Source organism: Mercenaria mercenaria, chromosome 1 (genome assembly GCF_021730395.1).
Source record: "Mercenaria mercenaria strain notata chromosome 1, MADL_Memer_1, whole genome shotgun sequence".
In the NCBI taxonomy this organism is placed as follows: domain Eukaryota; kingdom Metazoa; phylum Mollusca; class Bivalvia; order Venerida; family Veneridae; genus Mercenaria; species Mercenaria mercenaria.
Genome location: NC_069361.1, coordinates 23,483,441 through 23,511,160, shown reverse-complemented (window position 1 = coordinate 23,511,160; position 27,720 = coordinate 23,483,441). Strand labels below are relative to the sequence as shown.

The following is a 27,720-nucleotide window of genomic DNA, read 5'->3' as shown; positions in this document are numbered from 1 at the left end:
ATGGGAGTCAATATTCTTCGTGAGGTTCAGTTTACTTCACGTGTGGGAGTCATAGTACTATGATCTGGAGGTCATAATACTATGACCGGGGGGTTACTTTTTCTATAGAATAATGACCGGGGGGTCATTATTCTATGGAGTCGAAATACTTCATTACACCGACACTAATAATAGATGTCAAGTATGGAAAGATGGGAAAAAAGACAAGTGATAATCATTAATTTATTCCATATGTAAACATGCTACGTATGACAAGAACGAGCCGATGTCTCACAGGTGTTAACCACATTGGCTTTGGCATCTAGGATCAGAAGTAACCCGGCTACTAGTTCAAACACGAGAGCGACTACAGACAGCGCAAAGCTGTAACCCAGTTTGTATTCGCCCCAGTTTGGGTCTGAGTCAGCAGGATTAACGAAATCTTCTCCAAACTTGGCTCCATACACAATTATACCAATCAAGTAGAGTAAACCTGAAAAGCACAGAAACTGGCTTAAGTGTTGTCATAATTACGACAAAATCATACTTTTTACAATTTTGTTTTAATGTGAAGAAGGTGTAATTTAAAAATTCATTCAAACGAATATCCCGTTTAAAGACGCACCACTTGCACAGTATTGATGGTAATTATACTTGATTTGCATGAAAAATATGAGATATACAAGATTTTTAGTTTCAAATTGACAGTGTCATATAAAAGGTCTATATTCTTATACTATGCTGAAAAAGATTGAATATATTTGCGTATGAAGTTTTGAAAACACATTTATTTCGGAAGGGCCTAAATTGTCCCCCCCCCCCCCCCCCCCCTCCCAACCCCCACGAGAAAACTTGTAGTATAGCTGTTCATTACCTGTATTATAAGAATGATTTTCATGAAGTTTTTGTGAGTTAAAAAAAATGTTGAATTCCCTATGTTTGTAAACATTATTGTTGGTGTTTGCATCTATTCATAAATTATAGCCTCGTTTCGGAGCATTCTTCCGGGGGAAAACAAACGAAGATGCGCGACGGGTTCGCAAGCAACGGAAAACATACTTAAATGTCTTTTCTATGTGATAATGGGTACAGGCTTGAGAATTATGAATGGCATGTCAAAATTAATATATATTTTGAAGACTGCTGTTGTGTATAAATTTTATTTATCAGTCAGACATTTTATATCATTGCTGTATAACATACAGCCATAGCAGTTATCAAATGCATTGTCATAATAAAAATGAAAAATTATGAAAAACTTTAAAATTTGAGGTTTGTGTTTTGTTTCGTATTGTAGGTATAAATGATTTACCGACAATTTAACTGTTATTGTTTCCGAACTTCCTAACGGTATCAACTTGCTCAACATTTATTACTGACAACATCTCTGTAGCAGGTTTGTTTAGATGTAGTAGTTCCAAAAGATAAATTATAGCAAAAGCAAGTAAATTGGCGGTCGCTCAGTCCCGAATATGTTACAACTTTACATGCTGCATATTATTCCTACATGGTTTCATGTCCTTATCATTTTTTAAAATGAATGTAACAAAAATCTTGAAGCACTTAATGAGATACATGCGACACAATTTTATGTATATTTTTGACTACGCCAAGGGCCATAACACCGGTCTGACTGTGTGAGATCAAATTAAAACATTATATACTCAAATGGAAATACTGACAACAATCCTGTGAGGTTTGATTACTCTGGGTCAATACTTTCTTAGATATGTCAGACACTATTTCGGACTGACTGACGGACGGGCGAGGGGAACACTAATTGCCCCGACCAAACATAACTTGGATAGGACACATAAAAAGATATATTTCATATTATTACATTCTCTATGCAAAGAAATTTACCACCAGTTGCACCTTATATTATACTTAAAAACACATCTTGAAATATGTTCTAACATTTCATGCGAAAAAAATGTACGGCTTTCTTTTCACCACGGAATACAATGAAAATTCAGATTATTTCCGACCGAATATTTGTATATGTACGTGTATATACACTGGCTTAATTGTGTTTTGTCTCGCAATTGTACAATCTAAGTAGGTAACTTGAAAATTACCACATATATTCACGCGATAAAGACAACTATGAAATATAATGATTTGGAAATACAAGAATGAAAGTATGTTTTAGAAAATATTAGATATTTTAAAACGGAATGGCTAAATATCTATTTGCAAACAGCATACACAGTTTTAGTAATAAGACGTTTGCGTAACGTCAGAAAAAAAAGCGGGAAAATGCGCAACGTCAAACGCCGCCCATTGCGCCATTTGAGACTTTATCATTTTTTGCGACTTCGTAGCTCGAAAACGAAGTCGGTAGTCAAGGATTTTTTTTTCGTTATTTTGCTGAGAAATGCCTTTAAAATAATTGTGTAAATTTTAAAAAAAATTCTATGGACCAGTAAATGCATGCTCCCAATTTATACAAGAAACGTAATTTCCTTAGAGGTCAGATTTTGGAACAACACATGCTAAGATTTCTGGTTACAACTTAATTAATCGGAAAGAGTCAGCCTCAAACTTATAACTTAACAAACTCGCGTGCAGTCAGTGTCGCTGTGGGCTATCATTTATCTGGTAGACGTGTATTTCATTGATTTATCAAATGGTTTTCTTATGACTTTTTATGTTTGAAAAATGCACGAGAAAATGGGGGTAGGGTAAAATTTATGACAATACTGCGAAAACGAAGTCGGTGACCCCTGATTTTTATTTGCTCATTTTACAGTAAAATAAATTTATAAGATAATATTAGTTTTTTTAAAAAATTCTATGGACAAGTTTTTGCACACTACTTGGTCATTCCGCACGAAAATAATAATCTCATAGAAAGATTTTGGCATGATTTTTGTATAAAATAAGCATTCCTTCAGCGAATAGCGGGAGTATGTATTTGAAAATTACATCACCGTGGAAAAAAAACTTTTAAATAAAATGAATGCCCCGAGACTAAATTAATCGCCAGGAAGACGGCAACGTTACAACTATTTCCGACTAGGCTTAAAGGTCAGAGACCACCAATTCCAAAAAGTACAGGGAACTTACTGGGAATGAGGTAAGTGTATACCTGGGAATAAGGTAACGTCTGTGCGTTCTGATTGGTCAGTCATGTAAACAAACCCAGGAAGTGATTATTTTTTCAAAATTGATATTTTTTCACTGCATTTACAGTATTTTATTATACATTTTGACAACATTTGCTACATTTTATGTGTATTGAAAAAAAGTTTTATCAAACGAATTTCTCCCGCCATGCCAACGATGTAAACAGGGGATCATCTCATTCACACGAAAATTACTTAAATAAAGTATCACTATTCATATGTTTTTCGTCCAATATTTTGGTAGAACTAAGATAGTTCTTGAAAAATATGTAGTTAGATATACATGTTTCGATGTATGGAAGCCCGTACACGCCATAATGTTATAATGTAAGTCTATGGGAAAACAATTGGTGGTCTCTACCCTAAAGGTGAAATTTCGACGTCATTTGCGTAAAAAGTGTGCATTTGATCTTTTCAATAATTGTACATCGGGTGAAGATCAACTTTTGCTGTTACCTACGTATGTTATCTAGGATGTAAATTGGTTTTGAAAATCCCGCTCATTACACATTCTTCACCTTAAGACTGGTTAGGCCTACAGTACAGTGCGCCGCGTTTTTTTTTGTTCTTATTTTCGTTTTTAGGTTATCAAAACGCAGAAGTTTCAGGAACTGTGACTAAATAGTCTCTGTGTTCATAACATGGCTCGAAGTGATTGCCAGCTACAGAGAAAAGATCAGGTTATGTATATTCCGATTAACAATGGTTGACGCGCGGACCGGTAAGAGAGCAATATGACCTCAATTATGACGTCAAATTCCCCTCATCCCGTCCGGTTCATTACTACTAGGATAAATGAAATCAAGCATAATTTCTAAGAACTTGTAAAAATGAAAAAAATGAAGGTCTCTGTTTACCTACTAGTATACACGTGCCTTAAGTAAACATCATTCTTGAATGTTCCTCAACTTCACAGCCTTCTCGAAGTCTTACCTATATATCCCTTAAGCTCATCGAATTCTTTGAGTCTTACAAGTACATGCACTTCAAGTTTACACACTTCTCACGTTCCCCAAGCGCACAAAGGGGTCCGACACGTGTGGGTCACCTTAATATGGCATAATAAATAGTCCTAAGGCACTGGGGACAAAAACATTGGTCAACAGATGTATAACAGTTACTGTGACCAGGGAAATTGCTCTTTATGGACCCTTCAACTACCTCACTCAACAAACCCCCCAAAATTTTTAACACGCTTCGTTGCATCCATTGTTTCTCTCTGTGAATTACAGGGCTATGCATTGCCACTCATGAAAACACACAACTTTAATACAATGCATAGCCCTGTAATTCACAGAGAGAAACAATGGATCCAACGAAGCGTGTTAGGGGTTTTGTTGAGTGAGGTAGTTGAAGGGTCCATAAAGAGCAATTTCCCTGGTCACAGTTATATATCTATTGACCAATGTCTTTGCCCCCAGTTACCCGATCCTTACACTTTGATATCCAAAATAGCAGTGAATGAATTTACAGGGAGAAATGTAATAGATAGAGCCAAAGCAACGTTCTGATTAGTCAGTAAAGCTTATAGCAATGCTCTGATTGGCTAGTGATATTACGCATTCTCATTGGTCACTCAGGGATCACACGCACAAGCCATATATAAGTCGTATAAGTCAAAAGTAAATTTAACCATGACTGAAGGTGTTACGAGCTACTGTTTTAACAACAACACCTCCTCCACTCCTCCTCCTCCTCCTCCTCCACTCCTCCTCCTCCTCCACTCCTCCTCCTCCTCCACTCCTCCTCCTCCACTCCTCCTCTCCTCCTCCTCCTCCACTCCTCCTCCTCCTCCTCAATCTCCTCCTCCTCCTCCACTCCTCCACCTCTTCCATTCCTCCTACTCCTCCACTCCTCCTCCTCTTCCTTCTCCTCTGCCCTAAGAAAGCGTAAGAATGGCTAACAGAACAGAATAAATCAGTGTCTTTTGATAAAAGATATATAACTAACATCGGTTTCACAAATGCATCAGCGTCCTGTTTACCATCAGTCTTTCTCTAGGATTGACAACATGCGGAGACATCAACGTTATGTCCACGGAAATGACGATGCCACTGACGGTTTTTCACCGCCATTACAAACATGGGACATATCAAGAGAGACGACGTTTCAACATCCATTTTACATGGTCGTTTCAGGACCAAGTGGTAGTGGAAAAACTGAATGGACAAGAAAACTGTTATCATCAAATCTTGTAAGACCTCAGCCTCAGCGTATCATATAGTATTTTGGACAATGGCAACCATTGTATGATGAACTTCAGCGTGAAATCCCCGGGGTCGAATTTGTACACGGTATTCCAGACTACTTGAATGATTCCCAATATATAAATGTTAATCAAAGGAACCTGCTGGTCTTTGACGACTTGGTGACTGAAGCTAAATGCGATCAAAGAATTGCTGACCTCTTTACCAAGGGCAGTCACCACAGGAACATATCTGTCGTATATCTCACCCAAAATTTGTTCCCTCAAAGTAAAGCTTGTAGGGATATCGCTTTGAATACGCAGTATCTGGTGCTATTTAATAATCCTTTTGACAGACAACAAGTAGCTACATTGGCAAGAAGAATTTACCCTTCGTCTAGTAACATCTTTATGAAACGGTTTGAACGAGCGACATCAAGACCGCACGGTTATTTGGTAATAGACTTAAAATCGAGCACCACAGAACAACACCGTTTACGTGATAACATTTTCGAGGCGAACAATCCAAAAAAGAGAAAACGAACAGATGATGAATATAAACCAGAAGACTATTTCAATGGAGAAGGATACTTATCTGACAAAAATGATGACAAGGATGAAGATGAGGAGGAGGATTATGATGACCATTGTGATGATGATGATGATAGTGATGATGAAACGGAAAATAGGGAATAATGACACAAGCTTTGTAAAGAAACGATCTTTGATCAAGGGACCTCCCAGTAAACGTAGAAAAGTTGAGATTATAGAAGAGCGATCACGTCTCGAGATTTGGGTCAAGCGTTTTCAGGATCCTCTCAGACAATCTATTAAAGAACAATTTAGAGCTAAAGTTAACAACTATACAGAACAAGGGCTCACTTTTAAAGAAGCTTACCGTCGCACTGCTAATGACGCATTGCCTCAATTAAGAAAGAGACTGAGACAAAATTATGCCCGATTTCTAATTGACTTTTATGAGCTACAAAACGATCCTACTCAGCAGCAGATTCTACAGTCGGCTAAGAAATTAAGAAGTCAGCACGACATGACTGTCAAAGAATCTATTCGGCAAGCCATTGCGAATCAGAACGTTGCTTTGGCTCTATTTATTATATTTCTCCCTGTAAATTCATTCACTGCCATTTTGGATATCAAAGTGTAAGGATCGGATAAGCTTACTTTGACGTATTTCTCGCATGAGTGATTTGACTTACGGTTTAAGTTTATTGTCTTATAGTACTTATCGCGACCTTTGGTAAGATATCCTACACGCTTACCTTTTGTTCAATTATGAAGGAGTTAGCCGGGTTTTACCGCTTGAGTGATTTTGGCTCATTATTCGGTTCCTTTTGGAAATACGATGATCAAAGTATACATTCTCCGAATCTACTTGTGGAGACCTTTCCAATGTAGTGCGATCAATTCGTAACAGAAAATGCCAAAATACTTCAGAAAATGGGAAAAGCACCAAAATTGGCACAGCTATTTATTAAAGCATTAAAATCATTTTTTTCATGGGACCCATTTGATATCTGTCAAGATGGCCGATATGGTGGCCATTTTCCAAAATGGCCGCCAAAACTCAATATTTACCTTAGAAGATTCTAATGAAAGGTCATTATGTTTACATTCACCCCCAAAATGCACTAAATATAAATGTATATAATAAAATAAATCCTAAATTTGCATCAAATACAAAAATAACAATTCAAATGATGTTAGTTTCTTTCTGTTTCCATGGTAACGGCAAAACTCTAACATTTAAAACTTAGTTCAATATTATCATTGTGTAGTTTTCATATTTTAAAGAATATTTTGTTTTAATATATGTAATTTATATATTTCACTTGAATTCCCACAGCGCATATGAACATTGTTGTTATTCCTTACCAGTTATTTAGCCAGATGGGGCTTATGGGTTGCCCTTGTATGCTGTCAATACGTCAGCCATGCAGAGTGGTTTACTGCCAATAACTTTGAAACTACAGCAAAAATTTTTCATGAATAATGTTAAATGGATAGAGGCAATGCAGAGAATGCCAATGTCATTTAAATTTGTTCCTTTATGGCAACAAATGTTGTTGCTATGGCAAAAAATAGTGCACAAATTTATGACACAAAGTGTCATCCTGCATTTCTTCAAAACAAGAAGAGATTTTTTCTTGAGAAATTTTACATAGAAGAGGGACAAATTGAGAACATGGCTTGTTATCTTTTTTCTCCTCTTGTACATCATTTTGTCCGTCTGTATGTTGTCCATCATTTGCAAATGACAGATTCTTCAATAACTTCAAAATTGCAATTCTAAAGATTTCTTTATGAACCTTGTTTATAGATGGTAAGTATAAAATTGTAGTTTTTTGACACCAAGTACGAAAAACTACCCCTTTCAGTTTGGGACTTCGAAATGCAAGAATAGGATTATAGTGAGGACTAGTAGGATCAAATGAAACAATGTTCCTTATTATCCCCCCGCAGTCACAATGTTGCGTAAAATTGCTAACTGGGTACAAAAAGAGTAAGGCTGAAAATAAAAAAGTTGCTTTCATGGACAACACTTAGTAACTATTCTGGTGAAATATATTACTCTGACAGTGAGCTGAAATCTGAAATAAGGTACATGTCAGATACTCTTGTCAGTACACACTACCCACGAGATTGTCGAAAACTTTAGTTAACTTGCATAAGGCAGTGCAGAGCATTTCAGCACGTTTGACAAATTAGTCTTCCTCGACAGACTTTATCGAAGTTGCAAATGCACTTGAGGAGCTTTGGTACGGAGACTCGGGTACTTGAGACAAAAACTTTTGGGAAAGGTTTCCCAATATATCAAGATCTCTCTGGTCACCCTTATTTATCTTGACTAGGAATTTTAGGAAAGTGTTTAGAACACCCGACACCAAATGTGCCGACCTAATGGGCAACCTTTTTAGTATGTTCAAGATGTGTAGCAGATGATGCAGGAATGCAAAATCATAGCCCTAATCTATATGTGAACAGTGGTTGATCAAGCTACTTGACTGTTTTGCGGGTAAAGAAGAGTTCGAAACCCTCCTTTTATACCCCAGAAATATAAATACGAACAGTTTGCTTGTAGGAAGATGTAGAAAATGCATTTAAAAGCTTGATTCACCGGTAAGCGCAAGCGTACTGGTTAGTTTTGTTTGACAAGAAGTGTTATTCTTACATTGGACTGCTTAATGGAATAAAATGGTAAATAGTTAATATTTGTCGTCTTAAAAAACTAGAAATTTTAAAATTTGGTGTCAAAATTGTGTTTCGAATGTCCCTGTGCTCATTAGAAAAATCCTCAAGTATTCACATTTAATTTATATTTTAATTTCAGTAAATGTCAGAAATAGATATTAAAAGCACATTTTTCTTTTAGAAATGATAGATTCTGCTCTTAATTTATACCCCGTTAACTCAGCCACGTTCCCACTACGTTGTTTAAAAAATAGCAGGACACAGTTTAAAAACTTGTCAATGTAGAAGAAATACAGTAGACTCTGATAAAAACATGATAATTAATAATTATGGTCTCCATGAGTGTAGAGAACGCGGTCGAATTTTGGACATGTTCAAAACAATATAGTGAGAACGCGGTCTAAAAGGAGCAGGAAGGACGTAGTAATGATTAACTAAAACCTAGTAGGACATAGTACAAGCGTGGGGCTGACGGGAAAGGTTGCATGGCGTGCTCACTGCGCTGGCATTTGGGTTATCATTGCGTTTTTGCTACGTCAATGGAGTTCTTCCTAAACTTACTTACGCTTGTGGGGCTATGACATTTCTCGTGCATGCCACATTGTAGTATACGCATAAGGTTATTAATACGTTTTTTCGGTTCTTAACACGTCTGTGTCACGTTTGCAGCAGGTTCTCTCTGATTGGTTTAGATTCTGAAAAAATTTAAATATGAATACTGGATCCAATTCCCAATCACTTCGTTTTCAATCGCAATGGGTATCGAACATCATCAGGAATTGCCACATAATCTGGACTCAGCAGCACTGGCAGCTTGGAGTGGACTTTTGGGGCCTCCGTATATCCTTCACACTGCTTTTGCTTAGTCCCCCCCCCAGTTCTCTATAAGACTGCTCTTTTTTCTTCATTGGGGCGTTGGGGTGGGGTGGGGGGTCGTCGTTTATGTAATTTATGGTTGTTGAGTGTAGATGCGGACACAATTATGTCAATATTAGCTTGCAGAAGGAATGGGAAAAAAAAGAGGCGCATGGCGTAGTATTTATAAGTAGCCGACGAATACAGTGAAAAGGTGATAAGCATATGGTTAAGTATGGTAAGCGAGAGGTGCAATCTGACTGATTGTACTAAGAATGTAGTAAGAACACACTGGACGTGAAGAAGCGCGTGGTAAGAAAAATTTGTGTGAACGTGTTAGACGCCGTGAGAACCCGGCAAGGATGATAAAGCGCGCAGTATGAACTTTAGAACTGCACATTTTTGGTTCGATCCCCGTCCCCACCGCATCAAATTTTCAGGAAGCAGTTTTGATCTTCATGGTTTTTTGCCTGAGAGTGATTGGGCATTAGTGACTGTACATTATGCTTATGACATAAACTATAAAACCATTGTACTGCACAATGTGTACAATTTGACAAAAACAGAATATTACAGGGACATGCAAATGTAAATTTGATTACGCTGATCAACCGGCAATGGGCTTTTTCCCAAAGAAATCATGATGATCTGACAGGGCAGGGATGTTCAAGGGTCATCACACTAACATAATTATGAATTTTTATAGTTTTATTTAAATGTCATTAGTTCCTTTGTGTAAATAAATTTAAATGATAAGCAACATTACAAAGTCTGAGTCACGAAAACTAATGGGCAAAAGTGAGAAGTTCATTTTTCATTAATTCACTAATACACATTACAGTCTAAAACTTCGTTTGCTCAAACTTGATAATTCGAACACCATTCTTCAATTAAACTTCGTCAGGTCCCAAACAAATTCCTTTATAATATATTTTTCGATCACTCATACTACCCATAATTCGAATAAAATTTTGTTTGGTCCTGATGGGTTCCCGTTACCGAAGTTCGAATGTATTTATAATTAATTAATTTACAATTGTTGTAAAGTTCTGCACAGGGGCTGTTGCCATTTTAACATTCTTGATATGCCAGTTACCATTATATACTTAATTTTGATTCATATAAATGCATTATGACTTTTCTTCTGCTTAATAGCATATTTTATCCAAGGGAGGCAACTTTTTTCATTTTTGTTGGAAGGGCGGTATTTTTGTTAATATAATATGTTTGGATTTATTCAGGCAGGTGGTTTTAGCTTATAATACTGATGACTGTAAGTGTCAATAGAAATTTTATATATAATATTATGTATTTTTGAAAATTTATACATATATGGCGGCCATCTTGGATTTTTCGGCCATATTGGATTTTTCGGAGTGGGTCTCATGCTCATTTTTAGTATTTTGCCCTAAAGTAGTTATGTACCAAGTTTCATGCTTTTCCCATTTTCTGAAGTATTTTTACACCATTTTACTGTACTAATGGTACCTTTCTTGACCAGGTTCGAGTCTAAGAACGCGCAGAAAATGTGCATTTTACGCATGATTGATTTCACTTCCGGTTTGAGGATACCAATTTATAGTACTCGTCCAGCCCTTCAGTTAGATTCCCGGACCTATACGATGACTTTGAAATTTAATGACTTCATTTCCGGTTGGCACCTAGGTTGCGGTAAAGTGCACACTGTATGTTTTTCAAAAATGTCAGATACCCATAATGTAAAAATGGACCCTAAAACGTCTTATTTTTGATGATTTTTAAGCAGTCTTCTCAAAAAGTACCTTACTGGTTCTAAAACTCTAGATGGTCATTGAAAATGTTGTCAAATATTTTTAGAAAACTATCAAAATGTTCTTTAACATCATATTATTGATGGTATGAAAGAGGCACTAACACCCGAGTTCCAAGTCGGTGAAAGATAACGAGTTTTCCATACTTGCTCCGATAGGCATCGAGTGAATTGTCACGCGTGAATTCCAAGTCAGGAAACTTAATGAGTTTTCCACGTGTATTTAGAGAGGCAGAAAATGCACTTTCACGCTTTAGCGCTATTCCGGAAAAGATAATGAGTTTACCACATGGACTCAGAGATGCAGGAAGTGCCCTTTCACGCGCGAGAGCCAAATGGATAATTTAATGACTTTTTCATCTGGTACAAATTTACGCATTAATATCAAAGCTCAACCATCAAAGACTCGTTTGATTAATGACCATCACTATGGGTATACAGTACCTAATAATAGTTGCACCGAGGTCGGATGTTCACTCTAAAATTAGACTATGAGTTCATTTGAATGACCTCTTGTTAAAACAGATACATGGTCATTTACTTAGCGGACGCCGAGGGGTACACATCGTCGACAAAAAAGTAATCTTCAGTAAATGTTGCTTTTTTAAACCATGTATTTATCTTAAACAATGCTTAATGTTTTAGTTTTAATGTGATAAATATTTCGATTTGGATTAGTAATGTTCTTTGCTTTTTAATATAATCTGTTTTAATTTAAAAGAAATGTATTTGTTCAGTTAGGTCTGAGATGAATTTATATGGTTAAGTATAATTCATATTCTATTTGATTTTCTTGTAATATTTTGTTTTCACTTTATCTCCCCGTCTAGGGCTGAGCACCTGACCCTCAATGTGCGCGACCATGCCCTAGATAGGTATGCGAGTCAGCTCCGTACATTTTCTATTCATAGAACATTTAGCCCTTTTCAGTATGACAGTCTTAAAATAGATTTATAACGATCGTTTCTATTTATAACATTGTGAAGTCATTCTTAAAATAGAATGATGTCATTCTAAAAATAGAATTCAAAATGGCCGCTGCGCATGACGTTATTTTCACGCATGCGCACTCGTGGCGCCCAAGAGACGCCTATACTTATCTCATATCAAATACTCACCATCTTCTAAGTGATTAAACTAGACATGATCCACAGGAGCATGACAGCATGTAAGTTAATTATACAAACGCGACCTTGGCAAAACTAATTTGCTTACCTAGAAAAGCTCCTTAAGTTCATGACTTTCTGAGTGGTTTCGTTCGCATCGCATTCACGATAATGTCAGTTACTTTCCTAGGCTAGTTTTGTATGTTGATGTCCTTCTAAGCGACTTGCCACATTTTCCTCATGCTCATGAATTTAGGCTCTACGTTACTGACTTTGACAAGTATCTCTTGCCAACGACCTTCTAAGAAACTAACCTAAACGCGTGCCTCATGTTCAATACTTTCTCATGACTCATCTACCGGTATTTCCTTTGGGTGACTTTCCCTGTAAGTGTGACCAAGTAGTCATACTGCTATAACTGACTTTCTCTCGGTTCGTGTATATCTGTCCACAGCTTCATCAGTTACAAACCGCTCCATATTTGTAGGTCTCATATCGGTGGCTAGTCCCACAACGGTGGCCGATTTCCCCAACGATGGCCGAATTGAAAACATAACGGAGGCCGATTTTTAAATTCCACAACGGTGGCTGATTCCACAACGACGGCCGATTTATATTGTTAGTCACAACGGTGGCCAGTCTATAATCGTAAAGACGTTACCCTCATTGTTAGCGTACATTAGCGTAACCTATTTAACCGTTTTGGCGTTACAAGGATTACTTGGGGTGTTTGGGTTACAGTTTTCATACATCATGTCGTTCCGATAGTGGAGAAAGAACGTATCGGTGAATCATTCATTTTAATTTAAAATTAATCTTAAATGAAATCAAATTAGTTATCAGACAGTGAAATATATTGCAATGTCCGGATACAATTGTAACACGTATACATTATTTAGTTTTAAAACGTAACGGTAATTTTCTTTTTCTTTTTTTTTTTATGCATTTTTGACACGTTTGACATTGCGACTAGATTAAAGTATACACATAATATTATATTAAACGCCAAAATCAAAGTCAAAATGGGACAAAAACGTACTATTCCAAAAGTTGAATTTATGTACTTTTTGTAGAAAAAAAAGCATTATAGAAAGTCTACAATAGTTAAAGAAAATACCGAACTTTTAACAAATCCGGTCGCGGAAAGAAATAAAATCTTACGTTGTTAGCTGGGTAGGTATTTTGCTTCGGTTTGTTACAGGAAGCCTTGAACAGCAAATGACTGAAATGACGTAATATGTATTGGACGTCACGTAACCGAGTCTTCTTATTTGGCAGAAAAAGAATAATTTGATGAAGTTACCGAGACGTTAAATAATGCGCACTGGTAAATTCTGTTACATCTTACATGAGGTTTTTCTGATGTTTTCTATTATTCTCTGTCGAATTAACTTTATACTAATTATTTAACGTAAATGTGATCACATTTACTAGCAGGGCGATTGTTTTGCCTTTCTGATGATATAAGGATATCAAAACAACCATATTTCTAAAACGAATTTCATGAAACAGTCAATTGTAAGAAATTTACAAATTCCCGATGGTCGCCAACAATGTACGCAACGTCCAAATGTTTGCGAAATTGACGTCATTCGTAAGCAAACACACTGACGTCATGATATTTTGACGTCATAATTAGCCGCACGCTTTGATGTTCATGATCAAAGATGGAGGATCAATCTCCCGACACCTTTCGGCTAACAGTAAAGAAAAGAAAACCAGTGACAAAAGACCCAAACCCTGAATGGTTCTGGGCTGAATTTGATCTAATTACTACAGTAGCCGAAAAGAAATCCAGCAATCCCAAATGGGGACCAAAGAAACTGTCAGAGTTAACAGACTGTAATGAAAGGAAAATAAAACAAATCCTAGAGAAGTATTTTTATGATAAAGATGAAAATAAACTTTATCGAAAAAGCCAAGACAACACTGAAAGCCATAGGCAATGTGTTAGAAAACCGCAGTTGATAAGTTTGCTGCAGAAGAATCACGAAATAGACCACAGGAAACCTGACGCCGTATATGAAAGCTTGCGGAGGCACATATTTCCGGTACAGAGGGAACACGTTAAGACAATTTTCAAGACGGAGGTATGTATCATGAAGTATACAATTCTGCCTTAATATCAGTAAAATGTCAGGAAAATTTGTGCTGAAAACAATGAACAAATAAAAACAACAGGTCACAAGGCTTGTATTTGTGAAAGTTTGTTTTGAAAACACCCACTGTTGCTTAAACTGATTTTTCAACATTTTCATAATTTTTCGTTGTTTTTTTTTTTTTTTTAACTCCAACCAAAGTAGAATCTATGCATAAAGACCACCGAATAAGGTTTATTCTTTTTACTGATTTAATCAGAACTTATTTCATTCATAGTCATATTTGTAATAAAATATTATTACAATAAATCTGGTTTCACATTCACTTTTGTAAACTTTTATTCAAAGGAAAAAACTCATAACTTAAAGAACATATTGTTGAATTTTGAAAAAAAAAAAACTGTTTCTAGAAATGTTTTTTCCTATTTTCATTATGAATAAACAGTTGTATTGTGAAAATAAGAATGACAAAAAAGTATGAGTCAAACTGAAATTAGTCTGTCCACCTACGGTTTTTCATCATCACGTGGTTCTGTTGTTTCAAAATCATGCTTTTTATTGTTTAGACTATTAATCAACCATGCAGTTTCGAAGAAAATAATGTAATTTTTGTATGCTTCTGAAGACACACTTTATGTTGAATGTTTGTGTTGTAAGGAACACTCTTAAAGGGTTCCGTACAATTCGGAATCAAAGAAAAAATTTCTCCGCCATTTTATCAGCAAATTGTTTTATATTTTTTCACAAGACAGTGTCTTCTTTTTTACAAATTCTGAATTTAGAGAAACTGCTTTCTTATTATCAGTGTTTTGATTATTTGCTGCAGTCTGTTTTGTATTGATTCAATACTGAAAAAAAACATAACTGCGAAAATAAAACAGTTTAAGCTGGTTCAGTACGGTCGAATTAAAATTTTCTACAATGTGTCATTAAACCATGGTAATTTTGAAACTTCGGCATATACTTAGATGATTCGGAAAACGAGAACGAGAGGGTTGTATGCTTGATATTTGTTAGACTTTTTTTTTCAGATTTAAAAATTTTGTAACTTACACCAGTTTTCACAATTTTCATCTATCACCCCCTATAAACGACCGCACCAGAGCCTCTCCTGTTGCGACCAGTCAGTCGAAATCAAATAAATTATTTAACTTCAAGAAACGGTGTGTGTATTTTATTTTACGATAAGTTGAACATACGCATCGCATCTGAACTTATTTGCATGCACAAATCGGTTGCGGTTGGTGTTGTGTATAAGTGGATCTAAACTATGAATAACTGACACTAAAACCCTAAGGGAAATATTTTACTGGTACACTATAAAACCTCTACAATAACGTGCATTCGCCGTTTTAAGCTTTTTTTTTTTTGTCTAACACGTTACCTACTTATCTCTTCACCGCTTCACCCCACCCCGCTCCCCCTGGATTATGACCCTTCAATTACTAAAAAAACCAACAAGCTTAGCCTTGTCCGCTCTCTAAATTCAACCTTTTTCCATTCCATCATCACAACACTCGTTGACAACGGTTTTTGGCACAGTATGTCGGCCAGGTTTGGTAACCAGCCAAACAGTACAAGGAAAATTTTGATAACATACAAAAAGATGAGCAGTTAAGGTGGTAGTTCTGTACGTTTAATAATCCGGAAGTGATAGCTTAACGTCATTTATCCGGAAAATATAGAATAAAGTCTAGATTCGGCGTACGGAAATGAAAATCAGTTAATGAATTAAAGGCAACCTGTGAGTAAAACTATTTCAATGGCACTGTTACTATCTTTCTAAAGTTAAAAAATATGATACTAAAACATCTAGCATGTTAGATAATTCAAAATAATGTCTTAAAATAAGCTTGAAATGTGAGGGTCACTTTAATCATGGTCAGATATCTAAAAAATAAGCGCACGAACCTATACATTTTATTTCACCAATTTGAAATATAGGCTAAAAGTTTATTCATAACTTTGCGAAGTTTCATTAAAATCTACAGTGCAGAAAAAAAAATATATTAATGAAAAAGTTACGAAAGCTGTGATTTTCCCATAGACTCCCTTTATGAGAAATTGCGCGAGATCCTATATTTTCAAATCAGTCTGGCAAAATATCAAGAACACGACCCTATCTTTTTATTTGCTGAATTTTCTAAGTATATTCCGAAGTTTTGAAAAATCACAGTTTTGTCAAATTCTACATTGTAGAAATTCTTTCGATCCAAATGTGCAGAGCTACCTTAACTTGAGCATTTATATGCAATGTTCAACATACCTTGTCAGAATGTATATTGGCATTAAATACTGGGCGCTCTGGAGTTATGTTACTAAAGTTACAATACTATGAAATTTGATACATACTTATAATTATTTTTGGGTAATGTCTTCTGAATTACATAAAACTGATACTTTTGATAACTCGCATTTCTAATAACACGTATTGCTTATATGTAGCATAGTTTCTTTTACTTATAATAATTCAAAAACATCTATTTAGAAATAAATACGGAAGAGAAAGGCGTAAAACAATATAAGCACAGAATGCCAGTCTTTACGTCATTTTATAATTCATATACAAAAACTGTAAAGGGTACATTGAAGAATAAATGCCATTTTTTTTCTGTTTCATGCATTTAAATAAAATATTCTTTGCAGATAAAATGCCACCAGTGTAACTGTGCTGCAGATTTACCGAAGACAACAAGATCCAGAAGACCTATACCAGCGACATACCCAAACAGCAGATGGCAAATTGACTTGAAGAAGATGCCTGCCTGTAGAGGTTACAACTATGTTTTAAACATAGTAGACTGCTACTCGAGATTTGGGTTTGGCAAAGCTTTGAAGAGCAAGACATCAAAAGAAGTTGCCGAGGCCGTAATCAGCTTTATATACATGTACGGAGCTCCTCGAATAGTTCAGTCAGGTAAACATGCATTAAACATATTTATATAGAGAGCTTCAAAATGAAGAATTTTTGTGCCCCACCCCCCCCCCCCCCCCATGATTGGTGGGGGCATATAGATCTTGTCCGTCGGACCGTGCGTCCGTCCGTCCTTCCAACTCATGTAGGAGTTATGGCCCCTGACTTTGTAAAATTGTCAATTTAGTGTTGTGTCACGTTTAGCTCCAAAAGTATTTGACGTAGAGTCACAAAACTTTACAGGAATGTAAAGTATTTGATCTAGAGTCACCAAAGGTTACAGGAATGTTGGTCAGCATGTGTAGTTGTGCACCTGGGGTTTCGCGTCCGGATTCATTAAGTCATGTAGGAGTTATGACCCCTGACTTATTTTGTTTCTTAATTTTTTTTTCATTAAATAAGACCAGACTTCTTGTCCAGACTTACTCAGAAAACATTAGAGGACTGTTTTATAGCCTGTGAAATGTTCTTTTAAGGATTTTACTCAGCTAGGCTAGAGTTATGGCTAACTAAGTGAAAAATACACATACGGTTCTTAAAAGTTTGTTTTGCAAACATCTTGAAAATATTTAAAATGAGTCATAAAACCATGTTGCAGTGTGTGTGGGGAAGGGGATGGGGAGGCGCCTGTGTCATATGGACACACATCTAATTTTTGAATATCTTTTAATTAAATATTTTTTTCTTAAATATTCAAGATTAGCATCTGTTTAGAATGGCTTTATGGCAAAATAAAACTATTTGTGTCCGTACAAACTCTACAGCTCTTTGCAATGAAAATGCTACTGTGGTAACGATAACATAAATTTTCATTTATATAAAAAGCATTTATCATCTCATAACACTGTTCATTTAATCGGCCTGTCTGACACAACTAGTTCGCAATGTATAAATCAAATGTATACTAGCAATTTTGTTTAGATAATGGTAGAGAGTTTAAAAACTCTGATCTGGCTGATGTTGTGATGGAGTTTGAAGCAATACAGATGCATGGAAGACCCTACCATCCACAGTCTCAAGGAAGAGTAGAACGGTTCAATAGAACAATGACTGATTACTTCAGGCATAAGATGGTCGATGAGAGGAACTGGGTTTCACAGTTACCCGAATTTTACTACAGTTACAATAACAGAATACACAGATCTACTAGGCCTTCAACACCGTACCAAAAGTTTTTTAAAAGGCCAAATTTTGCTGCACCCGTAGATGATAAGGTAATTGTGTTTTGTTTAATGTTTACTCGAATGTTTTCAACAGTGATGAAAACATCATGTGGAATAACCCTGAAATTTAAGAAACATCATTGAATCAAATTGAAAACTTGGATTATTTTGTACATGCTTTTGAAGATATGGTTTATATTACATGGTTTAACTAGATGTTGAAATTCATAACAGTACTCGATTCTTCTATTTTATTTCATCATCAAGGTTCCCTATGCATCTCTCACAGCAGAAGAGAAGGAATTCTTAAAAACGGCGCATTTAGACGTAGAAGGCGATACAGAGGATATTCATCATGATGACGTGGTCGATAATGTGTTTGTTGCAACAAAGGCTTTATCTGGTAACTTCAAAATTTAATATTTCATTGCTCTTTAAAGTCCAATTATTAATCTTTTTATGTATAAAAACAAAACAAGAAAAATACAAAAAGATTAGATTATCTTTCTAAATAAATTTATGAAGATAACCATTTATGAAAAATGTTAAAAAAAAACCATCAAAAGAATGTAGGGATAACGCATGTGTTTTCGTGATGTTACACCTGCAGAAGGGTACTAACGGATCCCGAGGAAAAATAACATGCGCTAACGCTATTCTTGCCTAAAACGCGAAAAAAAAAATAAATCGGATGAATGAATAAATTATTCCTCAACGCCATAAAATTTCGTTTAAATGCGCGGTAATATCCGAGTTGTTGTTTCACGTTGACGTCATTTTTAATTGAATTATCCGTAATACGTTTACGCTGTGCTATAGGTGTTATAACAGCACGTGAGCGCGAGAATCTCTCTTTTAACACACATTTTCTCTCCTGTTAATTCAGCAGTTTTATGCTAGAAAATGTTTCATAAAGAAATGTATGTTGTATTTAGTTTTATCACATGCTTGACGGCACGGCGTTGTAATAAAGCCATTACATAACAACAATACGCTAGTGTAATAAAGCGTTGACGTCGACGTTATTTACAGTATCGGGCACGTTGGTCAATTTGATATATTGTTCTTTTTTTTAACATTTCTTAATACAATAATAGTATATGATAGAAATTTTATGATATTTATAGAAATTAATTCAATCTCCAATAATTCTTTAAAAGAATGGCCTTGCATATGATTTTATGTTTGTATTATAATGTAATTGTATGAAGTACATGTATGCAAGAATGATACGTAAATAAAGATATGTTCGTACTCACTTCTTCACCTGTTTACTCCCCTTTTAAAAGTGGGTCTCGATTCAGTTTTTTATAGATAACCGTGATTGTTAAACTTGCGTGATTGTTTGCTTTTAGGATATTTTTGTTTAGTACAAGTTATCATTCTTGAAATTATGCACCTATATACGAAAGTTTTAAGTAATATAAGAAAAAATTAGTAATGTTATCTTTTAATATCGAGAGATAATAAACTCACAAAAAAAACTTTTGAATGTGTTTATTTCATCTTTAAAGTGTTACACAGTAAGAATCCCATTCTGGAGACGTTGGTATATAAATCGGCCACCGTTGTGGAATTTAAAAATCGGCCTTAGTTATGTTTTCAATTCGGCCATCGTTATGGAAATTGGCCTCCGATGTGGGACTAGCCAATGATATGAAACTTTCATATTTACTTACTTACCTTGGCTGGGACTTCTCATTTACAATCAGTGCGCTTCTAACACCTACCTAAACATGTTTGTACACTATTTTTTAGTCTCTTGGTAACGTAGTATCTAGCTTTTATAGCTACAACTCATTTACTTACTAAGGTTGTTGTGGCAGTGATTGACCTACACATATTTCTATGATTTATGGTAACTTTCCTGGGCGCGCGCGTGCGTGTGTGTACACCGCTTCATATGGAAGTGTTTCAACCAAGTTAGAGAGGCATGTACAGTTTGTGTTTTACCTGTGATAAAGCATATGAGAGCAGTCGGAACAGCAACTTCAATGCTCCCCACACAACCTGGCTTAAACATGTACACCATCTGCAGGACCAGTGCAGCGTTGATTCCAAAGAATCCAAATGTGACCAATGCTTGACTCGCGGCATACCAGTCTGGAAACAGAAATGTTCGTATGATTTAGATATATCGTGGAAAAATGAATGCATAAAACAGTGTTACTAAAACACAGGCTTATTTTGTTGTCAAGAAACACTCCTTGAGGTGATATTGCACAAGGAATTATTTTACCGCTAAATATTTATATAATCTACATCTGTGGGAGATATGCATCATTTGCATATTTATATTAACCAAAGCCATTGCACATTGTATGGAGAAAATAAGGCTATTACTAATTTCACAAACCATTAACAAATGTAGTACATGGATTGGTTTGTAATATTATATTTGGTCAATATTGACTATATTACAGACAACAGACGCATACAATATTACGAAACCAAATGAAATACCGCGAATTCTGATTAGAACAACCACGTAACTTCACACAAGTAAATGTGATAAGTCCAAATGCGTATAAAACATTGTTACACCGCATAATGGTACTAACACATTTTGGTACTGGTACCAGTATTCGACCGAATTGTGGTAGTCACTGCCAAAATATGCTAGACACAACGCGTTCTGAAACTGCATTGCCAAAACACGTAATACATATTTATATATACACACATAGACACAATAAGTTACAGAAGTGGCCGAATATTCACAGAACGTCCTAGATTACCTGAACACGTGTTGGTTGGAGTCAGATCGTGCAACCACTCACCGTCATTCTAGATTTCTTTTTCTTCAAAATGTATCGACTGGGGAAAAAACCTTTCTATGAAGATTTTTGGTTCACACAAAGAACGGTAAATTTTAAACACAAAATTTGTCCTAGAGAGCTTTAAACAGTACATGTATCAATAGGGTTTAGGTTGGCGTTGAGACAGAACGAAATTGTAAAAAACAAGAAATTTCAAGGGTCAGATACGACCGAATATCTTGCTAAGATTTATTGTGTTGTAATTCTCGAATTTCTGTGTCTCGGCAACGAAACATTGCGATAAATCAGTAAGTTGGACAGACTAACAGACAAAGCATCAGAGTACTTCCAGAAGTAATATAATCATAATTATGATCATTATTTTGTCATCATAAAATTATAAAAGGCTTTTCGTGTAAAGCTGTTCAGTTCTTATTCAGACAGTATTCAGATGACTGATTTGCTTGGTCAGTAATGATTCAGTCACCAATTTTGATCTAAGACTGAATTCAGCTTAATTCAGAGAAAAGTCAGACTTTATGTTTCTAACATTATATTCCAATGCATAGCCAAATGTTTTTACAAAGCCGTCTTGTTCTTTCAGTATTTAGCATCCATTTAGTTAAAATCACAATTTAGTGTTTATATTGTCAAGGTAAAAGATTTTTTCTGGTCAGGATCCATGCTGTTCGCTTTCAAAGCCTATTGCAGACTGCGCGGATGCGCATGCTGGTCTGGATCCATGCTGGTCGCAAAGCCACTATGTTGGTTTTCCCATGGCATGGCTCATATATGTTGCCATATTTTCTTGGTTGTGAAAGCCTTATATAGAATACTACAGCAGATTTATTTGTATAGTTTTCACTTTTATTACAAACTACATGTAGTAAAACCTGCATACTCTTTATCATTTTTATTATTATTTTACATTACAGAGACGGTTCATAAGAAATCCACTGGTCAGTTGAAACTGGTGGAATCGATAAAGTTTTGGTTCCGGTGAAGTCCACTGGAATTCCAGTGAACTCTATTAAAACTCAATTAAAACTGTGAGCGGAATGCCTTAGTCATCAAATCACATAGGCCATAGGCTGGGATAGACGGGCTGACCTTTTATTTGGATTTAGATACTGTTCAGATGGGATGGCAACCAGGTTATGGGTGATGTTGTAAAACATTAACAGTCTTTAGGAGATCAAGTCTTCTCCAGTTTAAAATAGTCAACATGTCAGTTAAACTGGAGGTAGGGCCGATAGGGCCGAAGTTGTGCATTGCCCATCGATCAGCCTTTTCTGTACAGACTCAATTTGTCCGATTCGAGCACTGATGTGTGGTGACCAGACAGATTAGCAGTACTGCAGTACAGTTCATCTCACAGATTTGATAATTACAAATGCGCTTTCTGGAGATTCTAACCTAAAACATTTGGGTTTGTAGAAAGTATAGCATATTAACACAAAATTGTTTGAATTATGTTTCTTTCCCACACTTTTTGTAACTGCACGACAACCCGCTTACGGTTATATGCCCCGCCTCACCCCTACCCACCTTCACCTGTAAATGTCAATTAACAAACAAAAAAACATACCATTTGCCCATCCGTCCGTAGTAACACATCCTGGTGTATATTTATTATCCGAACAAACACGCCACAACCCATAATGTGTTCCTGCCAGCGGCCCGGATACTGCTTCGCCCCAACCTGTACATGTGTACGCTATCCATGCAAATAGAGTTGAAATTGACAGAAGGCCTAACGCCAGTTTAGCATATAATCCTGTAGAGTGTTCCACCATAGTCGACACCATTTCCAATATTTTTTTCTTGTTACGTTTCCTTTTGCTGTTCTGACGTCATATTATTAATAATAAATACTATTATAATTTGGCGCGCAACGTTATTTCCTGACTGGCAACGTCAAATTGTATTTGAACGTTATATTTTCGAGTCAAAAACACTCCAAACATGTTGAATTCTAGAACTGAAAGTTGGCGAATCGAGCATAAGACCATCAAAAACTGTTCGAAACCTTGGTGCTACGCTTGATTCGAACATGCACATGGACCATCATGTTAATTCTGTGACTCGAACATGCTACGGCCAAATACGACACGTTGGTCATATTCGACCATATTTGACAACTGAAGCCACAAAAACCCTGATAAACTCGCTTGTGACCTCACGATTAGATTACTGCAATGCTCTTTTGTACGGCGTGCCAAAATCAACAACGAGCAAACTGCAAAATGTCCAAAACACAGCTGCACGTCTTATTACGAAAACAACCCGTTTTGAACATATAACACCAATTCTTAAAGATCTTCATTGGCTTCAAATACAAGATAGAATCAAATACAAAATTCTCATTCAAACATTCAAGGCCTTGCATGGACAGTCGCCGGTGTATATGAGAGACTTACTGGAGGTGTACGTGCCAACTAGAAATCTGAGGTCAGCAAATGCAGCAACAACCCTTGTGCCACAAAAAAGTCGACTGGTTACCTACGGGATAGAAGTTTCAGGGTTGCCGCCGCAAAACTATGGAACTCTCTCCCTGACAATCTCAGAAAAGATTCATCACTTAATTCATTCAAAAGAGCTCTCAAAACACACCTTTTCAAAATTTTCTACAACACATAGGTACCAACTGTGACTATTTCTACTCATAATAAATATGCCATTGTTATTTTTGTAATACAGAACTATAGCAAGTCATTCGTCGCTGACGAAGGTCTCTTAACTGTACAACTCATCATGTAATTAATTAAATTGACAATCCATCTTTTATTTCATCATGTCACATTTTAAGGGTTATGACGTTCTATGTGTGTGTTTTTCGCAAGACTTGAGTTTCACTTGAAATGTGTGGTATTTCTATCTAAAACAGTACATGATGGCACCATTTACCGGGAGGTTGAACCACTATATGCAGCCCGTCTGGGCGTACCAAATATTTAAAGCACTGGTATTGGCAATAGGGGTAAAACGACCTCAGGGGTGGGGGTGCGGTCATGGCTGTTTGTTACAATAAGGCTGTAAATATTATCATTGTTCATTTATGATATTATTGTTATTTTTTATTATTATGTACAACGCCATTGAAAATATCATTTATAAAAAAGGCGTTTAATCAAATTGTTTAGTTTCAGTTTTTAGACTGCATATGTCATGTTTTGTTATTTTCCTACATATCTGCGATGTGTCACATGTTTAATTGTAAAGCGCCTTTGAACGTATATTACATATGAAAAGGGCGCTCAACAAATCTGGTATAATAATAATAATAAAACTGCTGTTATTGTCACTTTTCGGGGGTGTTTTAACAGGACAGAAAACGTGTGTAAACAGAGAGATTCTCGCGCTCGCGTGCTGTTATAACACCTTTTTATATATGCGCGTTCCGTGGCAAAGCGTAAACGTCATTCGACCCCAAAACGGATAATTCAAAACGAAATGACGTCAACGTAAAAAACAACTCAGACATTCCCGCGCATTTCGTGGAAAATTAATGACGTTGAGAGACATTCTAGCATAAAACTGCTGTTATTGTCACTTTTCGGGGGTGTTTTAACAGGAGAGAAAACGTGTGTTAACAGAGAGATTCTTGCGCTCACGTGCTGTTATAACACCTTTTTTATATGCGCGATCCGTTGCAAAGCGTAAACGTATTACGGCCCCAAAACGGATAATTCAAAAGGAAATGACGTCAACGTGAAAAAACAACGTAGACTTTACCGCGCATTTCATGGAAATTTAATGACGTTGAGGGACAATATATTCATTTACCTGAGTTTTACGCGTTTTATGCTAGAATAGCGTTAGCGCATGTTCTTTTCGTGTTGTAACATCTTCAGAATCCCTCGGGAATCGTTGGTACACTCGCCCTAACGGGCTCGGGTACCAACCATTCCCTCGGGATTCTGCAGATGTTATAACACGAAAAAACATGCGTTATCCCTACATTGTATCCATTTATCAGTTTTTAGGCGTTTTATGCTAGAATAGCGTTAGCGCATGTACATTTCGTGTTATAACATTTGCAGAATCCCTCGGGATACGTTGGTACCCTCGCCCTAACGGGCTCGGGTACCAACCAATCCCTCGGGAATCTGCAGATATTGTAACACGAAAAAACATGCGTTATCCCTACATTGTATCCATTTATCAGTTTTTAGGCGTTTTATGCTAGAATAGCGTTAGCGCATGTACATTTCGTGTTATAACATTTGCAGAATCCCTCGGGATACGTTGGTACCCTCGCCCTAACGGGCTCGGGTACCAACCAATCCCTCGGGAATCTGCAGATATTGTAACACGAAAAAACATGCGTTATCCCTACAATTAAATCAATATTAACTAAGGGGCCTATAAAGACAGGCATGATTCCCAATCGCTGAATTAGACCAGTTCTTAGCAAACTAACGTGTGTGTGCCTTAAATCCAAGAGGCGGTACAATATATTTTAGTCAATGGCATGCATGTCAGGTTTCCTTATTTAAAAGCAGCATAACCTTACCATCTATTTTCCTGTTAGATCCGCATAATCTCTAACAGGGTTTTATTTTTGTAAATTGCGGTTCCAGATATAATCTGTACATCGTTCTAAAAGTCTCCTAGCCTACGTAGGAGGCTTTTTAATTTTTCAAATATCTCTAGTAATGTCGATTTTATAGCCAAAATGTATTCTTCCCCAGATGAAATTTGTCAAAAGCACAGGCCCGAAAACCTTTTTTCCAAAATTTTACAAAATATCAACATGGAAATGATATTATATACTGTAACTAGATATCTTGAAAGTTTTGCAAATATCCATTCACAAACAGAGTAGAAATTGAATTTTTGGTCTCAAAACTAGTAGAAATTTATTAAATCGTTTTCTCCCCAAATTAAGATGTTGGGAAATACTAAAAATGCTATTACCACCCTCGGAGTTCCTTAAAATGATGTATAATATCAATGTCATTGACATACTAGGGGAACAACCTTGTTACGGAAAAGGGGCTGTGAAGTCATACTTGTGGGTGCAGTAAAATATGACCCATTCGGATTGCTATATGTAAACACGGCATGTAGATGCATGTGTGGAACTGAATTTTCAGATACTTATTGAAATAAAAAATATATGATCGAGCAAGTCGCAACCTCTCTGATACACTCAAATAACGAACTAACAACATTCTATGTTTAGTGGTATTTTTCTTCAGCCGTTTTTTTTTCTACAGAGGACATCACATGATTTAATCGGAATAGGATTGAATTAACTGTTTCTGGTGTTCATGCGGGTGAAACTGGTCTGCAGTTCGCGATTCGAATTGCGAACTGTAAACTGGTCTGCACTTTACGATTCAAATGTCAACGTGCAGTCTGATCAACAATGTCCTGCACATTGCAGACAAGAATGCATTTCACAGTTGGTCTGCAGTTCTCGTTTCGAATTGCGAACTGCAAACTGGTCTGCAGTTTGCGATTCGTGTTGCGAACTGCAAACTAGTCTGCAGTAACTGTTTACGATTCAAATTTCAAAGTGTGCAGTCTGATCAGCACTGCCCGGCAAATTGTAGACAAGAATGCATTTCACATTTGGTCTGAAGTTAGCAGTTCGCGTTTCGAATTGCGAACTGCAAGCTGGTCTGCAGTTCACGATTCGAATTGCAAACTGTAAACTGGTCTGCGCTTTACGATTCAAATGTCAATGTGCAGTCTGATCAACACTGTCCTGCGCATTGCAGACAAGAATGCATTTTACAGTTGGTCTGCAGTTCGCGTTTCGAATTGCGAACTGCAAACTGGTCTGCAGTTCGCGATTCGTGTTGCGAACTGCAAACTAATCTGCAGTTTACTATTCAAATTTCAAAGTGCAGTCTGGTCAGCACTGTCCAGCGCATTGCGGACCAGAATGCATTTAATAATTAGTCTGCAGTTCTCATTTCGCGTTTCCAACTGTAAACTGGTCCGCGGTTCGCGTTCCAAATTGCAAACTGCAATCTTGTCTGCTGATTGCAATAAAAATTTCAAGGTGCAGTCAGATCAGCACTTTCTTGCGCATTGCAGACAAGAATGCATTTCACAGTTGGTCTATAGTTCGCAGTTTGTGTTTCCAATTGCGAACTGCAGACCAGTTTGTAGTTCGCAGTTTGCGTTTCGAATTGCGAACTGCAAACTGGTCTGCAGTTCTGCAGTTCGCAATTCGAAAGGCGAACTGCGAACTGCGGACCAGTTTGCAGTTCACAATTCGAAACGCAAACTGCGAACTGTAGACCAACTGTAAAATGCATTCTTGTCTGCAATGCGCAGGACAGTGTAGATCAGACTGCACGTTGACATTTGAATCGTAAAGTGCAGACCAGTTTACAGTTCGCAATTCGAATCGCGAACTGCGAACTGCGAACTGCAGACCAACTTAACTGATATTTTAGTAGATATTCCCGTCCGCACCTTCAACTAGGGATGGTTTCTCTTTCTTGCATGCCATATTCAACAAATAATAGTAAACAAATATTCTGTTACATTCATAAAATCTGGAGCATCCTATA

The 27,720-nt window shown here is 36.5% G+C and overlaps 2 protein-coding genes across 2 annotated transcripts; one reads left to right on the top strand and one right to left on the bottom strand.

The window, feature by feature from the left end:
- Nucleotides 1–208: 208 nt before the first annotated feature.
- LOC123545730 (uncharacterized) lies at nt 209–23,031 on the bottom strand. Its single transcript, XM_045332038.2, has 3 exons — nt 22,776–23,031; nt 20,382–20,531; nt 209–472 (listed from the first exon to the last, which is right to left on the bottom strand). The coding sequence occupies exons 1-3, from the start codon at nt 22,993–22,995 to the stop codon at nt 243–245; spliced, it is 600 nt and encodes a 199-aa protein (XP_045187973.1). The 5' UTR covers nt 22,996–23,031; the 3' UTR covers nt 209–242.
- LOC123565777 (SCAN domain-containing protein 3-like) lies at nt 13,758–18,859 on the top strand. The gene is made up of 4 exons (XM_053542339.1): nt 13,758–14,342; nt 16,998–17,268; nt 18,187–18,479; nt 18,696–18,859. Exons 1-4 carry the CDS (start codon nt 13,920–13,922, stop codon nt 18,846–18,848), a joined length of 1,140 nt encoding a protein of 379 aa, XP_053398314.1. The 5' UTR covers nt 13,758–13,919; the 3' UTR covers nt 18,849–18,859.
- Nucleotides 23,032–27,720: the final 4,689 nt, after the last annotated feature.

Bases quoted from the DNA above. Each gene is read 5' to 3' on its own strand.
- LOC123565777 (XM_053542339.1), top strand. From the start codon at position 13,920: ATGGAGGATCAATCTCCCGACACCTTTCGGCTAACAGTAAAGAAAAGA. The intron at 14,343-16,997 runs GTATGTATCATG...TATTCTTTGCAG, and splicing joins AGACAATTTTCAAGACGGAG to ATAAAATGCCACCAGTGTAA. The intron at 18,480-18,695 runs GTAATTGTGTTT...TTCATCATCAAG, and splicing joins CTGCACCCGTAGATGATAAG to GTTCCCTATGCATCTCTCAC.
- LOC123545730 (XM_045332038.2), bottom strand. From the start codon at position 22,995: ATGGTGTCGACTATGGTGGAACACTCTACAGGATTATATGCTAAACTG. The intron at 20,532-22,775 runs GTATGTTTTTTT...TTCTGTTTCCAG, and splicing joins TACGGACGGATGGGCAAATG to ACTGGTATGCCGCGAGTCAA. The intron at 473-20,381 runs GTAAAACACAAA...TGTGCTTTTCAG, and splicing joins TCTCATATGCTTTATCACAG to GTTTACTCTACTTGATTGGT.